The 15,359-nt window shown below is 37.6% G+C and overlaps 3 protein-coding genes across 3 annotated transcripts; 1 reads left to right on the forward strand and 2 right to left on the reverse strand.

The window, feature by feature from the left end:
* Positions 1-476: 476 nt before the first annotated feature.
* On the reverse strand, positions 477-3,786 carry LOC141612355 (phosphoinositide phospholipase C 6-like). The gene is made up of 7 exons (XM_074431111.1): positions 3,292-3,786; positions 2,355-2,551; positions 2,155-2,290; positions 1,659-2,074; positions 1,403-1,520; positions 1,073-1,312; positions 477-987 (listed from the first exon to the last, which is right to left on the reverse strand). Exons 1-7 carry the CDS (start codon positions 3,637-3,639, stop codon positions 694-696), a joined length of 1,749 nt encoding a protein of 582 aa, XP_074287212.1. The 5' UTR covers positions 3,640-3,786; the 3' UTR covers positions 477-693.
* Positions 3,787-4,947: 1,161 nt separating this feature from the next.
* On the forward strand, positions 4,948-13,817 carry LOC141612356 (peptidyl-prolyl cis-trans isomerase CYP19-4-like). Its single transcript, XM_074431112.1, has 8 exons — positions 4,948-5,096; positions 5,320-5,379; positions 5,588-5,672; positions 9,811-9,858; positions 10,006-10,029; positions 11,899-12,081; positions 13,057-13,132; positions 13,376-13,817. The coding sequence occupies exons 1-8, from the start codon at positions 4,962-4,964 to the stop codon at positions 13,512-13,514; spliced, it is 750 nt and encodes a 249-aa protein (XP_074287213.1). The 5' UTR covers positions 4,948-4,961; the 3' UTR covers positions 13,515-13,817.
* A 66-nt stretch (positions 13,818-13,883) lies between these two features.
* On the reverse strand, positions 13,884-14,498 carry LOC141612357 (protein EARLY FLOWERING 4-like). The gene has a single exon (XM_074431113.1). The coding sequence runs from the start codon at positions 14,444-14,446 to the stop codon at positions 14,066-14,068; it is 381 nt and encodes a 126-aa protein (XP_074287214.1). The 5' UTR covers positions 14,447-14,498; the 3' UTR covers positions 13,884-14,065.
* Positions 14,499-15,359: the final 861 nt, after the last annotated feature.

The following is a 15,359-nucleotide window of genomic DNA, read 5'->3' on the forward strand; positions in this document are numbered from 1 at the left end:
GCTTTTTTCATAAGTTCAGGGTTACCATGTGGGTAGTTGAAAAACGAAGGGTTACCAGCTAGAATTCAGAAAAACACAGGGTTACTACATAGAATAACCCTTTTTTATAAAATGATTATGGTGATAATAGTTCAATTTAATTATTGTTGGTTGCAGGTTGGTAATACTGAATTTAACAACATCGATTTGGAATATGCATGGAATGGTCATTTGGTTGAACTTAATTCTGAGGTCGAGGTCATTTCTACTACCGAACTTGTTTAGTTGATAATCCATTTTCTAGTTTTATTTTGCTCAGACACTTCAATAAGCAGTAGCGTGATGATGATGATGTTTTTTAATTGAAGACTAATGGTTATGAGTCGAGTATTATTTATGTTGGTTTGTTTGATGACTATCTATTAAAATTGTTACGGTTCTCTTTTATCGTTTTTTTTCCCTCTCATTTACATCGGCCTTTACTGTTTTTAGTCTATGGCAAAATTCTGTTTTGTATCAATTATGGCAAAAGTTGATGATTACAGAATTTGGCGGCATTTTTTTAGATGATGTCAGTCAGATAAGTTCACAGCATTTGTGATTTACATAATTACATCTATCAATGAAACTACAATAGCATAAATGCTAGCTATCTTAGCTAATAAAGATCATCAAGAAGAGGTAGTATTCATGATCATAGGTTTAAAGAAGTATCTACCGAAACTGAAACTTCATGAGGAGTCTAACAGAAGGGAGTTTCTCTCCTTTTCGATCAAAGAGATGGACCGACCTAATCCCTGACTTAAGCTCAGAAACAGGCAGACACGCCTGCCCTCCGAAATCATCCTTCTCTGACATGTCGTATTCCCTCACTTCAATTTGTAGCAGAGCTAGCTCTGGTACAGTTAGCTTGAATTCGAACTCCTGATCCCAAACGGGTGCCCAATCGTCTTCAATCACCTTTGTTTTATGCTTAGCAAAATCAGCTGGAACACCAAGCATATGGAGCTGCATGCCCACATATAAAACAGACAGAAATCAGCTTTATTTTGGGTCGATTTTCGAGTCAGTTGATTTGGCAGGAGGGACTAACCTTAACATAGAAGTCAGGTGGAGAAAATGTATCAAAGTGAGTCTTCTTGAAATCCAAACGCCATCCGTCTCCCATGTAGACCCTAACTTTCAAGGTTTTCTTGACATCTACTGGCACACTTGGGTCGAAAACCTCGTCGTTTGGACCTTTAGTGATAAGAAAATCAGGTTTTTTGACATATCCACAGCTGCCATTAGATCTGAACATCCCATGCATTAACCACAAGGATTTATCATATCCCTGACATCCAACAATTCAAGTAATAAGTACATACAAACGTAAAAAAAAAAAAATCGTAATTTGAAAGATCATGATTGGAGCTAGGCTAACCTGCATATTGAAAGCAACCATTTGAGCTCCATGCATCCATGCAACTAATGGCTTGTAATTTGAAGATCCAATGCGCGTTCCCTTTGGATAAATCCTCAAAAAGTTTCTCTGCGTAAATCTGTAGAGGAAAATACAGGAAGAACTACAGTCTGTTATCAAAGAAAAGACCATTTCCTAAGAAATTTGACGCGGTTATGGTCAAAAATTTAAAGTCGGATCTACAGCCTGTTATCAGAGAAGAGTTGTAGAATGACACCTGACAACATCAAGTCCATAATTGGCAGCAGCTCTTCCAAGCTCCTCCTCGCTTAAACTAAGACGTTTAAGGTTGTCCAAGCCAGACTTAAGCGCTTCCCTAACCCCACTTTTTGGCTTTCCTGCACGAATGGCAATCAAACGTTTGTATTCTTGACCCGATTTACCATCATTATTCTCTTCGCTATCATGATCAGTATCACTAAAATCTTCAGCGTCATTATTCTGCAATGTTTCGTCAGTAGATGGGCTTGGTGAGGTGTTTCCCTTCTCTTTGCTTTGCTTTTCCTCGAGATATTCTTTTGGTGGCTTTGTTGAGAGTACAATTCTGTACTTTAACTCCTCGGGTGAAGGGAATTGTTCCAAATGCTTGCTCTCAGGGACGTATAACATCTTCCCAAATACTTCCGTCACCATCTAGGAACAAAACTTAATTTATTAATAATAGAAATTACTCAAGGTGCTAGCCGTCGTACGTATTCATGGCTGGGCATTACCTTGGCAACTTTGGCTTGGAGGTCAGGAGTCAGGTGATCTTCAAGAGTTATAATCACAGGGTATGGAGATGCAGAAAACGCGTACTCCTCTATAGATTTCAGACATTTGAAAAGTGGCACAGGAGTAGTCAAGGTCCTAAGAAAAAACCAATCTCAGAATTCAACAGTTAAAGATAAGAAAATGTTGCACAAGGCTATACCTTCCATGGAGAACATTAACATCATCTTTGGCAGAATTAGGCCAAATATCGAGTTCAATAACCCTGACACCGCGCTGCAAGGCCTTAATTATAGGTACATCACTGCAGTCACTGCTGAGTTGATTTCCCGTCAAGTACGAATTATGGCCTGTATATATGTAGTAATGTTGCAATGGAGCTGTCATATCATGGTTCACCTGAAAACACATATATAAGTACTATATGTCAAAATGAAGACAGAGATCGAACAGTTTGTTCACATCCTACATTGCTTTAATATCGACTACTCCCTCCATCCCGGTCAATTGTTTCCTTTGGTTTTGGCACAAAGACCAAGAAAAGAGGAAGGAGTTAATTAGTAAAAGACAAGTGGAACAAATTGAGTGTGAAGGATCAAATTGTTCATCAAGTTTGTTATTAAAATAAAAAAGACAGCAATTTACTGAGACACCCAATATGGAAAAAGGACAACAAATGACCGAAACAGAGAGAGTAGTTCGTAGCAGAAATTCTCCCTAAATATTACACCAGAACAAAATTCAATTAAGATCACCAATAGCCTCCCATAGTAGTGTATATCATGTCGAGCTAGGCCTTTGTAATCCAACATTACGACGACAACATTACCCTGATACCTCAAAGGCTATCTCGTCTATAAAAGAGTAGGGGACAAATGTACGCAACCCCACACTTGACAATAAACAACCATCTAACCACATTGTTCAAACAAAAACCTTTAATTTTGGCACAAAGACGAATGAGAGGAGAAGGGGACCATTTGTGGCTGTTATTGGATGACAAGTGGACCATAATGGAATTATACGTTTAAATTACCTATTAAAAATAACTTACTAATATAGAAACGTAAACAAATGAATAAAACGACCTAAAATGAAAAACGTAAACAAATGACTGGGATAATAAAGATATTACCCACCTTGGTTTTGATAGGACCATTAAAATCATCAAAAAGATAAAAGAAGAAATCCTCAAGCGTCAAAGCATGCGTTCTAAACTTGATCAAATGCTTACGACTATGAAGAATTTCATCAAGAAGGTGTGCAGCATCAGCTTCAGAAAATACGGTCTCGTCCTCCGCCTGATGTTCCACCAGGAAACGGTGGAATTGCGCGGCGTCCATGTGTGTTCCTCGTTTCGCGTAAATTGAGAATGCCTCAACTACATCAAATGGTGGTCTTGATTCATTGATTTGAAATTTTCTATTAAAACACATGAACATTTTGTAATTGTGATGATTTCCCTTTTGTTCCATTTTATTTATCATATAATGTTGTGATCGATACGGAAAATCCTGTTTTATTCATTTAGAAAGATCATATATTTTGATTTTTTTTTTTTTGAAAGAAATTATTTGATTATTTTTGATTTTGTGTGAAACGATCATAGATTTTCCGTTGGTGGAAGTTATGGGAAGTTTTTTTTTATTTTTCTTTTATATTTTATGTTTTGTTTGTTATGGGTGTTGATGATTTCTGAGATTCTAACAAATTTTCCCGCCGTTTTGAGACTTTTGTCACGACACGAACAACTAAACCAAACCGTGTACAAATTTTGCCTAGGGTCGGTCTTCCACTCTTTATACATTGTATTGTAATACCTGTGGAGTAATTTTTTTACTTTTCAATTCTGGTATGAGACAGTCTCATGATAATCTCTCATATAATAGGTAGTTTGTCTTTTTATTTTAACTTTTTCAACTATTAATTTTGTTAGTTTCAATTTCTACTTTCTATATAACATTATCTTAATGTGAGACGGTCTCTCAAAAAAACTTGGTTTGATCAATTGGTATTATTTATTTTCATCGTTGGTACTTTGTGTAAAGGAGTTTTTTTATACTTAGACATGACAAAGATCTCAGGTTACGTACGTTTTGTATTTGTGTTATAATAATTCAATCTAATCTGTTCAATCCATTTATATTTCAACATTCTTTTTCAACCTACTTAACTCAACATGTTCAACCCATTTATATTTAAACATTCTTTTTCAACCTACTTAACTCAACCTGTTCAACCCATTCATATTTTAAACATTCTTTTTCAACCTACTTAACTCAACTTATTCAACCCATTTATATTTAAACATTCCTTTTCAACCTACTTAACTCATTTAATTCATTAGCTCACTTATCTAGTCTACATGACCAGTAACCAAAAAATGATAAACGATGTACCTTATTAATTCTTAAATAAGTTGGATAGAATTCTATGTCAAAACAGCACAATCATGAACCATTTAGATCAAACAAGTTATTTGTATGGGTTCGTGTATTGAGTCTTCTAAGTAGGCTTATCAAACGGATCATTCGGATCGCGTTTGGATCGGGTCACTACCGATCAGGTCAATAATTATTCGGTCATTCTTGAGTCGGGTCACTCTGAGTCAGGTCATTTAGGTCACTCCGGGTCAAGATTGTGCTTAAAACCAGTCATTCCGCGTCAATTATGTCATTTCGAGTCACTTCAAGTTGGGTCATATCGGAACCAGTCGAGTCAGTTCAGGTCTGTCAATTCAAGCTCGAGTCGTACTTTTCGGGTCACTTTCGGATCTCGGGTGTCCTTAACTCGTCCCAAATCAAGGCCCATGTTAACTGGACCAAACAACAAAAAGCTTCTCAATCTAGGAAATAAAGAAAAAGAAAAAAAAATGCGGAAGAAGATCGCGGCAGTTGGTCTGCTATGGCTTCTTGCTCTCTTCGCTACATTATTTGTCGTTCTGGTAATGTTTTTATTTATATTTAAATAAATTAATTCACCTGTATAATCGTTGCTAATGAAGTAATTATTATAATCATTTCACAAATTAAACTTCACGTTATAGTACAATTAGCTGATTTTTGACGTTTTTTTTATGAAATTAATGTTGTTATTTGAAAGGTGTTTGAAATTAGTTAGGTAATTTAGTGGATGATCTAGTAATTTTTGTTGACAATTTATTGCAGAACAATTTGAATGATCCAGAGGAAAAAGTTATAAGCAAAGGGAAATTAGGGAGTAGTGAGGTGAGATTGTTATTTGTTAGTAGTGTAGTACTTCCTCCATCCCGATCATTTGTTTACTTTTGATTAAAATGTCGCTCACAAAGAATAGAAAAGGAAACAAATTATTGCGATGAAGGGAGTACAAGTTTTTTTAGTTTAATTTCAGGAATGTTAATTGTGGCATTGTATTGGCATTGTGTTTGATTGGAGGTGATGTTTTAATTAATAGGGAAAGGCGTCGGATGTGGATGATGAATTGAAACAAGTGACGCATCGTGTTTACTTTGATATAGAGATTGATGGAAGTCCTGCTGGTATGTGTCATTTTATAGCGTTATTCGTCTTTGAGAATTGTGAGCATTGTGGATGAAATTCTATGTGGATATAACAATCATCTTGTTTTGGCAAGATCCTGCAGCATAATAGAGTGGGGTGTCTTATGAATTGATCACATGAATGCGATTGTACCTTTATATGACAGAAAGTGTGAAATTTTGATCGTCGTTCATATATCAAAGGAATGTGTTGGTTCGGATACTTTGTTTGTTCATGTTTGATGTGTTGTATACTCGTATGTATGGTGTAGCTTTTGGTTAGTTTATAAGTTTCCCATATTTGACAAATGTAGCTAGGCTGCTAGGGTTAGTTGATACTGGTGAATTCATGACGAATTGATGAATAGCTAGCTAATTGTGATCACCAATTTTGAAATGAAAATTATTATATCCTTACCAAGCGAGATTTCTCTTAGGAGGTCAGGGTAATTATACTAAGGAGTAATAAAGGTCAAAACAAAGGGAATGAGACGTGAAGTAGTGGTGACGATGGTGGAGAGACTAGAGAGGAGAAATGGAGTTGTGGGGGAAATGTTTCTCCCCTAGTCCCATTTTGGGCAATGCGGTATACACTAAGTCACTAATACTCAGGTGGGCAATTATTATTCCCTTATGGGTTAACTATTACTCTCCCTTCGTCCTTCTCTCTTTACCACCAGTCCACCACCACTACCTCCCTGCTCCTTTCTTTTCTTCATTACTCCACTAGTAATTACCTTAGAATAAGTTGAGCCCTTAGATATGTTATCTTACGTGATATATTTACTGAGAAGCTACATAGCATACGTAGGTTGCAGGTGGTATTTGCATGGAAGGTTTGTACTGGTCATCGACTTCAACGGTTCAACTCAGTACAGCCTCCTTTATACCACTGAAATAGCTAAAGAATCTGAAAGAGTCGTTATTAAGGATTTCCTTTTCTGCTTTAAGTTATGTGGTAGACTAAATCAAATGCCTCAGTTGACTGTAAATTTCATCTTATTTGTCACAACATAGCTGGCACTATTGATGCTTTTCCAATTCTAGGTTGTATGGACAGTCTTTAATGTGAGGCTGCTTCTGTATAGTCGATCTATACTCTTACTCAATTTGGAAGCATTTTTCAGTGGTAGTTGCTACCTTTGTTTCATTTTGATTGGCCCCTTCAAACTTTCGTGGTCAAATGATGGTAATTTTGACCAACTTTCTCTTACAAAAGCGCAAGCTCTAGTTCGAGAAGATCATGAAAGTGTGTCTTCTTACATTATACTCTAACGCCAACTCTGGATAACTTTTTGAGAGAGTGCGTCATGGGAACCAGTCTAGTTCTACTCTACTTTGTAATTGTGTCGAATAATTAATGAGCTTAATGATAAAGCAACTTTGATAATAGAAATCTAGTAGGCGTGTAAAAGGGAAATGGAGGGCTTATTAGAGCTTGCCTAGACCTCGCTAGAGCATGAGAAGCTTTGCTTGGGTAATTGTTCTTGGTTAAGGCTCTCATGTCTTTTCAATAATTCGTGTAACCTAAGTAGATGAATTAGCTACTGGAGTACTGGGTATGGGGTGTGACGTATAGTTAGGAAAAGTGAGTGGTTGGAAAGTACGTGCATAGTGGAGATAGAACAAAGTACTCATATAAACTATATATTACATTTGTCGTAATTGATCTCTTAGATACACTTCTAAAGTCCTGCCTGCGGTGCTTATATGTTACTAACCTTCGGTCATGGCCTGTGTGCGATTGTTGAATACATGCAGGTGTGCTTTGTCATTGACTGCTAGAGTTGGATAAACCCTTGATAATATGCATGTTTTTCCTCCTTCCCCGAAACTTTCTTTAACTGAGTGATAAATCTGCACAAAAGTTGCAACCTATTATTATAACAATTACACGTATGTTATAAGGTTCAGATGACATTAATTGACTATACATATGCTTGCTGAGTATAAGATAGATAATAATTAATCATTAATCAACGTTATTATTGCTTAAGGATATAGGTAGAGGAAGTAAAACATCACTTACCAAGGATCTAAAGGAGAGTTTCTTATCTACCAAATCGACATTTACAAAGCCAGCAAATGATGTGTTTATATAATTTTTTACCCAAAGAAGAGCTGCAGATGCCACCCTCTCTGGAGATCTTTTTTACGCGCTTTCCATAATTGAAAAAATTTATGAACCCAGTGCTCTGATTTGGATAGAACACTGTCATTCGTGGTCACTCCCTAACACCACCTCCTATTAATGCTTTGGCTTAGTACATTTGTACGATTTCATCCCAAGTCGGATGAGGATGATGAATTAAAGCAAGTGACGCATCGTGTTTACTTAGACATTGAGATTGATGGAAGTCCTGCTGGCATGTGTGATTTCTAGCGTGATTCACATTTGGGAATATTTTGGCAAGACTGACATGAATGTGATTATACGATTTAGATGACGAAAAGTGTTGAATTTTGTGTGGGGTTTGAATATAAAAAGATTGTGTTGGTTGACTGGTTCGAATGCTTTGTTGTATCATGAATTTTGTTTGTTCATGTTGATGCTTTTTATGTATGGTGTAGCTTTTGGTTAGCTTATATTTTTTCCAATATTTGATAAGTGTAGCTCAGATCAGCTGGTACTGTGAATTGATGATTAGTTTGTAAGGATCACCGATTTTGAATGAAAATACTGATTTCCTTATCGTGCAAGATCTGTCTTAGACTTGCATAGATTGGGGTAGTTAGTAAGGGGTAATAGAGGCCAAAACAAAGGGAATGAGGCGTGAAGTACTGGTGATGATGGTGGGGGGAGGAAAAATGTGGTTGCAGGGGATCTAGTTTCCCGTAGTTCCTATTTGGGAAATGCGTTATACACTAATAGTAAGGTGGGTAAATATTACACTTATGGAAAACTATTACTCTGCCTTAGTCCTTCTCTCTCTACCACCACCACTAGGCGTTCCTTTCTTTTTCTTGCACGACTCCATTAATAATTATCATAGATTAAGTTGCGCCCTAAGCTATGTTATTTAACATGATAGATCTACTTAGAAACTACGTAGCATAAGGTAAGGTTGCACGTGGTATTTGCCTGGAAGGTTTGTCGTGGTCACCGCTTCAACTCAGTACAGCCTCCTATATGTCACTGAAACGATTAAAGAATCTAAAAGAGTCGTTATTAAGGATTTCCTTTTCAGCTTTGAGTTATGTGGTTGGCTAAATCATATGCCTCGTTTGATTGTAAATTACATCCTGTTTGTGACAATGTAGCTGGCAATATTGATGCTTTTCCAATTATAGGTTGTATGGTCAGCCTTTAATCTTAGGCTGCTTCTGTGTAGTCGATTTATACTCTTACTCAATTTGGAAGGTATTTGCAGTGGTTGCTGCCACCTTTGTTTCATTTTGATTGGCCCTGTTAGAATTGAATGATCAAATTATGGTAAATTTGACCAACTCTCTTATACAATCTAGTTCGAGATGATCATTGTGTGTCTTCTTACATTATACTCTTAACGCCAACTCTAGATAACCTTTTGAGAGAGCGTGTCTTGGAAATCAATCTGTTCTACTCTACTTTGTGATTCATTTTTTTGTCGAATAATAAATGGTCTTAGTGATAACTGATAAGCAACTTGATGATAGAAATCTAGTAAGCCCATAGGAAGTGAAATGGAGGGCTTACTGGAGCTTGCCTAGACATAGCTTGAGCACTAGAAGCTTTGCTCTTGTGTAATTGTTCTTGATTAAGGGCCTCGTGTGTTTTGAATAATTGGTGTAACCTAAGTAAATGAATCAGCTTCTGGGTGGGCTATAATGTATAGTTGGGACTTGGAGAAGTGAATGGCTGGAAAGTATGCGTTTGATTGAGATTGAATAAAGTACTTATATAATCTATATATTACGAGTACATTTTTCCTAATGGATCTCTTAAATATTATTCTAAAGTCCTACCTGCACGAGGTGCTTATACGTTAGTAACCTTCGCTTCAGTTTTCACCGTGTTTGTACTTTTCAAAATATCTGAGGATGATTTTGAAAAATTGGAGAAACATGAAAATACAGAGGGAGTGTTAGGAAAAGTACAATCAATGAGTTTGAAAAGACTATACTACGTATAATATTGATCATGTTTGCTGATTTTCAGGTCGAATTGTCATGGGGCTCTTTGGAAAAACAGTTCCGAAGACTGCAGGTAGTCTTTTCTCTACCTTGTAATCCACGAAATTTTCAGGGTGATACTTGCTGTTTATTTAAAAGTTGAAACTACATAATCATCCTATCAAATTACCGGTGCTTATTTTGTTGGTTTTATCATTTATACTCTCTTCTCATTTTGCAGAAAACTTCCGAGCACTGTGCACAGGTACCTATTTAAATTTTGCTCCCATCTCTTCACTACTTTGCATCTATCCATAGATTGTATTTGTTGTGGCATTTGCCTGCTTCTTTCCTATAAAATCTGATTTTCTTGTCTATTTTCTTGTTGAGAATGATCTGAACCCTTGATACTGATGTTATGCATTTTAGTGTAGTACATGAGTGAATAATTAATATGGGCCACCCCACCCTAGAGCGCTTATGTCATACGGGAACTCATAGCTGGAAACAATCCCTTTTTCACTATAGGCATCGACACAGACACAACACAAACAAAGAGGGAAAGAAGGCATCTAAACCTGGCAGCCCTCTCTGATAGGGGGTGATGCTCTTCTTTTCAAGAAAATTACGCGAGAACCCACGATGGATTTTGCCCGGGTCCGAGCTTTCCAAGCTCTCTGCTGTTGGGGAACGGGGAGAACTTCCAGTTGCAAGAAGAATTGCCTTTCCGAGACAGTCTACTGCAATACGATGGGCCTGTAACGTGCGCAGCAGGTTGTTCAAGCCCGTCCGCAGCTATTACCTTGGGAAGGAAAAAAAAAAATTTAACTGCCCAGTTTCGGAAGATCAGAGTAGCTAGCTTTCCTTTAGCTCTTGGGAGTCATTGACCGTGTTGGTGTACCCAGAGAAGAGCCTGTGGGACCTCTCTTTCTTAGCTCTATACCGCGCCCGCTTCTAGCAACTAGTAGGTATTCCCGGATCGGCGATTCAAAAGAGGAGCAATCCCTCGGAGTGCAATCTTAAGCGCACCCCTAGTCTTGAAGGTGGTCAACGTGTCAGCCATTCTTCTCCCATTAGACACATCCATTTTTATCGGTAAGACAATCAAAGTAAAAGTCATTCCTAGGCTCGCAGCTTCGCCAGCGACGCTCTTATGAGTCAGGCGGGGGAGACATCCTCGTCAGGCAGGCAGTAAAAGGCAGTTGTTCTCGCGCAGGATGCTTTTGGATTAAAGAAAAGGTGTAAACTCAAACTTGTCCTGAAACGGTATAACATTAAGGAGAGGTTGCGGAAGGCAGGTAGGTAAGTGTCTCAAGTAAGTCAAGTTTCACAAGGCGAGGAAAATAACGTCAAGGAGAATGGAACAAGGGGGCCAGTGGCACCGAAACAATCCAATCTAACGTCCGTTTTTTCGTTCGTTATTCATAAAAGATGCCCTTGCCCACTTCTATTCTCTTCTTTTTTTACGACCAAATAAGATTTACGATCTTTTTAATAAATAAAAGAACCCAACCTGGGAGCTGACCTGAGTGAACCGTAGTTCATTTTGGTTTGAATGAATCCGAAACGCTTAATCTTCTTTCATGAAAAAGCAGCTATTGCTTCATCGGCCTGCTTCTGCTCCCTAAAAGCGCTTCTTCACTGGGACTTGGTTCCCAGCCTATCTGCTGTTGAATAACCAACCCAGTCTTTTTTTTTTTTTTTCCTGTTTCAGTTTCTGAGGGCTGACCATATCATTCATGTCAGTTTTTTGTGTTTTCCAGCTTCTCGCTGCCAGGTTATGTACCTTGAATCTCTGATACATCACTTGGTAAATGTTGTGTAGATATTTTGTTTTCGCCTCAAATGTCTACACTCAAAATCATAGTAACTGGTTACTGCATCCAAAATGTAAGGGGACACAAATCTTTTTTTTTGGAATCTTTGAGTTCCTGATGAAAATGCCAAACTATATCAAAAGAATTTTGGTAGCATCTGCCCCATATGTACAACTATTAGTCCTCGCATTTGTTACATCTATGTATAGTGTCTTATTGGAAATTTGGCATGTACTGGTAGTTGGGTTGGTAGCTGGTAGTTATAGAATGATGGTCATCAAATAGTCTTAAAACTGAGTGCATTATTTAAACTTCAGGGGAGAAAGGAGTTGGAAATAGTGGGAAACCTCTACATTATAAAGGAAGCAAATTCCATAGGATTATCCCAAGCTTTATGATTCAAGGAGGTGATTTCACTATTGGCGATGGCCGCGGCGGAGAATCAATCTTTGGCGAGAAGTTTGCAGACGAGAACTTTAAGTTGAAACACACTCGTCCAGGTATGTCATTCTTCTTAATTTTTATCACCTCTATTTCAATGTATAGCTCATTTGAATTTTTGCTCCTCGCTAAAAAGGTCAAATAGGACGAGCTCATGTAAAGGAGTACTTGTGTAGTTGTGTGGTTGTTGAAGAATTGTTAAAGTTGCTTGGCCTTTTTTAACTGGCTTAGTAATTTCAGAAAAGAAACCAACTTACGCATCTGCACAAATCATTGGAACCTTTACTACTTTTTGCTTCTAATGTAGCCTTAAGTTGTCAAGTATATAGAGAGCAACCACAATGATTCCTGCTGCTCCTTATTTAGGAATAGGCTCTCCAAGGAGGAGTTGCTTCTAGTTTTTGGTGATGGAAATTGAGAGATTTGTGGGTGCCAGTTTAAAAGCAATAATAAGAGGTTTTTTCCGTTGTTCGTTAATCATGTGGCATGATTTTTTATTTTTATTTTTGAAAAGTAAGATATAGTAGAGACGTAGGGTATATTAATTACTTAAGGGGTGATGCTCGTGTACAAAAAGATATCATATAGAGGTGATGCCCACCTACATAAAGACACCAAGGGGTGACGCGCATAATATGATGTGGCATGTGGTGGCAATGCTAGGAGCTGGAAGAAACTCCTACCATAGTCAATGCCTTGTGAGGCTAAATCTGCAATCATCTCAGTGAAGCGGAAGTACAAAGCAATGGACTGACTACCTTTAGGCTTCAGCGCAACAGAAACAAATAGAATATAAGAGTCAGAGACAGAGAATTGAGGACCAGAGCCCATAGGTTGTCGTTCGACATCATGGTTTCACTCCTACCTACCCTAGCTTACAGCTTAGTTTTGGTGATGGTTATTTTGTACTCTCCCAAACCACCCAAGCCACAAACTTACTTGATATTAGGTGATCATCTTGATATGATAAGATTCTTAAGCTTAAATATGTGGATAACTTTCTCAACAAAATTTATTTTCTTATATTTGATCAGGACTTCTCTCAATGGCAAATGCTGGACCTGATACGAATGGATCACAGTTCTTCATTACAACTGTTATAACCAACTGGTAACATGCTAAATTTGGTGGTTTAGTTTTGTGTTACTCTTTCCCCTTTTCCATTGAATTTTTACCCCGTATACAATCAGAATTATAGTGACCAAACGGCCAAACCTTCATACTTGTCTATTTATCATCCGGTTTTACTCTGAGATCATCTATGAGATAAATTAATGAGACCTATAACTTATTTGATGTTCTAGGATGCATTATTCATGGTCGCTTCAATATTCATGTGTGTTTTTGTTGAAGGTTGGATGGGCGACATGTTGTATTTGGCGAAGTGATATCTGGAATGGACGTCGTAAGCAAGATTGAAGCACGAGGTACTCAAAATGGATCACCAATAAGCAAAGTTGTCATATTAGACTCTGGGGAAATCACTGCGTGACACTGCAAGCTATACCTCACCAAGCTGTATCTCACTTGGATAGCCGGCGTACTAGTATGCTTCAGTATATTGATCTTACTATTCGTATAGGCAATGAGCGAGTGCCCTGGGTTTACCACCCGTTGTGATCGATACTCCCCTTAGGGCTCTCTTTAACTAAAAAGAAAGTCGGACTTAAATCTAAAACCATACTGTGACTATATCTTGATGATTGTCCGGCTGTAAGTAGGAAATTACAGTTCCAGATAGATGAAAATTCTATGAAACTCTAAATTTATATTACTTCGTATTTTGAATCGAAAACTTCTCCATCTTATTATTACAGACACATTAATAAAAGATTCAAACTCGAACTCGATACAAAGTTACTGAACTTAACTTCACATTGCATACAGCATATGGAGTAAATAATAACTGAGCTCAATTACAACACTTTGCTTAGCTTATGTTGTCTCTAAACACCTCTCCTTATTATTACAGACACACTGACACAGAATTACCGACAACAATTACAACAATAACTACTACTTAATACACGGTTAAAAATCAGATCAACTGTTCCTCCTGGAGCCACCGTCTTTCCCAACCCCCTGTCGCCGGTAATTTCCCCCGCCAGAGAAATTACCGGACAGATCTGAATAAATCGAAGCAACCTTTGAAATATTTCCATTCAATTCATTAATAATCGCAACATTCTTCACCATATTATCCGCCATACCGGACTGATGATTTTCATTCGCCTGCTGAATCAGCTCCCTGTTCCGGTCCAACACCGTCTGCACCTGACTAAAACTATCCGCAAACGCGTTCCACGCTGCCGGATCTCCGACGTCTCCATCACCGGCGCCGCCGTTCCGACGCCGGTTACCGGCGCCGGAGTTTCGCCGGCGACCTCCGTCGTCCATGCTTGATTCCACTGCTGATGACGACATATAAGGTTGTAATCGACAATTTTTTCTTTTGCGGAATTTGTGGTTTGAAGGAGATGAAGATAAGGGAGGTTTATATAGAGGCGAAGCGCGTGGGAAATGGAGGTTGTCACGCGCTGAGAGTGAGAGTGGGAGATATTTGAGATAAATATCTAACGGAGGGAGATATTTTGGCAGGAAAAAGTGCAAAGAAAGAGAAAAGTGATTCCGCCACGTAAGTTGATTGGATACGGCGTCGTTTTGCCTGGTATGAATGGACAGTGCTTTGTGTGTCACGTGCTGATGGCTTTCTCTCACGAGTGGTTACATGGTTAGATTGATCACTGACTTGCTGACATGGTCAGTTACTTGGACTCGACAAGTTGAATTGGCTCAATTTATCTGAATTATCTAAAATATCTTATTTCATACGAGTATTACAAATCTACCTAGTATAAAAGCTAGGTTCTTTCAAGGCTTTCCATTGGTTGAAATTTTTTAGAAATTTGGCAAATGTAGGACCCACCATGTTCTATACACCATTTAATTACCCTCTCTCCCCTCATCTCCTCCACCCAATTCAAATCTGAAAAATTACTCCGAAGAAAACGATTTTGAGTTTATTTTGCACGGTTTTTTTTATAATAAAATCAATATATTAATACTCCGTATAATCTAAGCTAATCTAATTTGAATTAATATAATCTAATTCTTTTAAATGATTTCAAGAAAGTGATTACATATATTTAACATCTAAAAATTACTTATGTTTTTTTTTTTTTTTGATTTCAAGAAAAAAAATTACTTATGTTTTTTAAAAAACTTGTTTTAAAATCTTCAAAAAAATCCGAAAACTAAATTTAACAATTTATTTCAAAAAATTCTCTTTAAAAATCCTGTAATTCAGTATAGGAAAAATATGCCATTAAACCATAAA

This window comes from Silene latifolia, chromosome 11, assembly GCF_048544455.1.
Source record: "Silene latifolia isolate original U9 population chromosome 11, ASM4854445v1, whole genome shotgun sequence".
Taxonomy (NCBI): Eukaryota; Viridiplantae; Streptophyta; class Magnoliopsida; order Caryophyllales; family Caryophyllaceae; genus Silene; species Silene latifolia.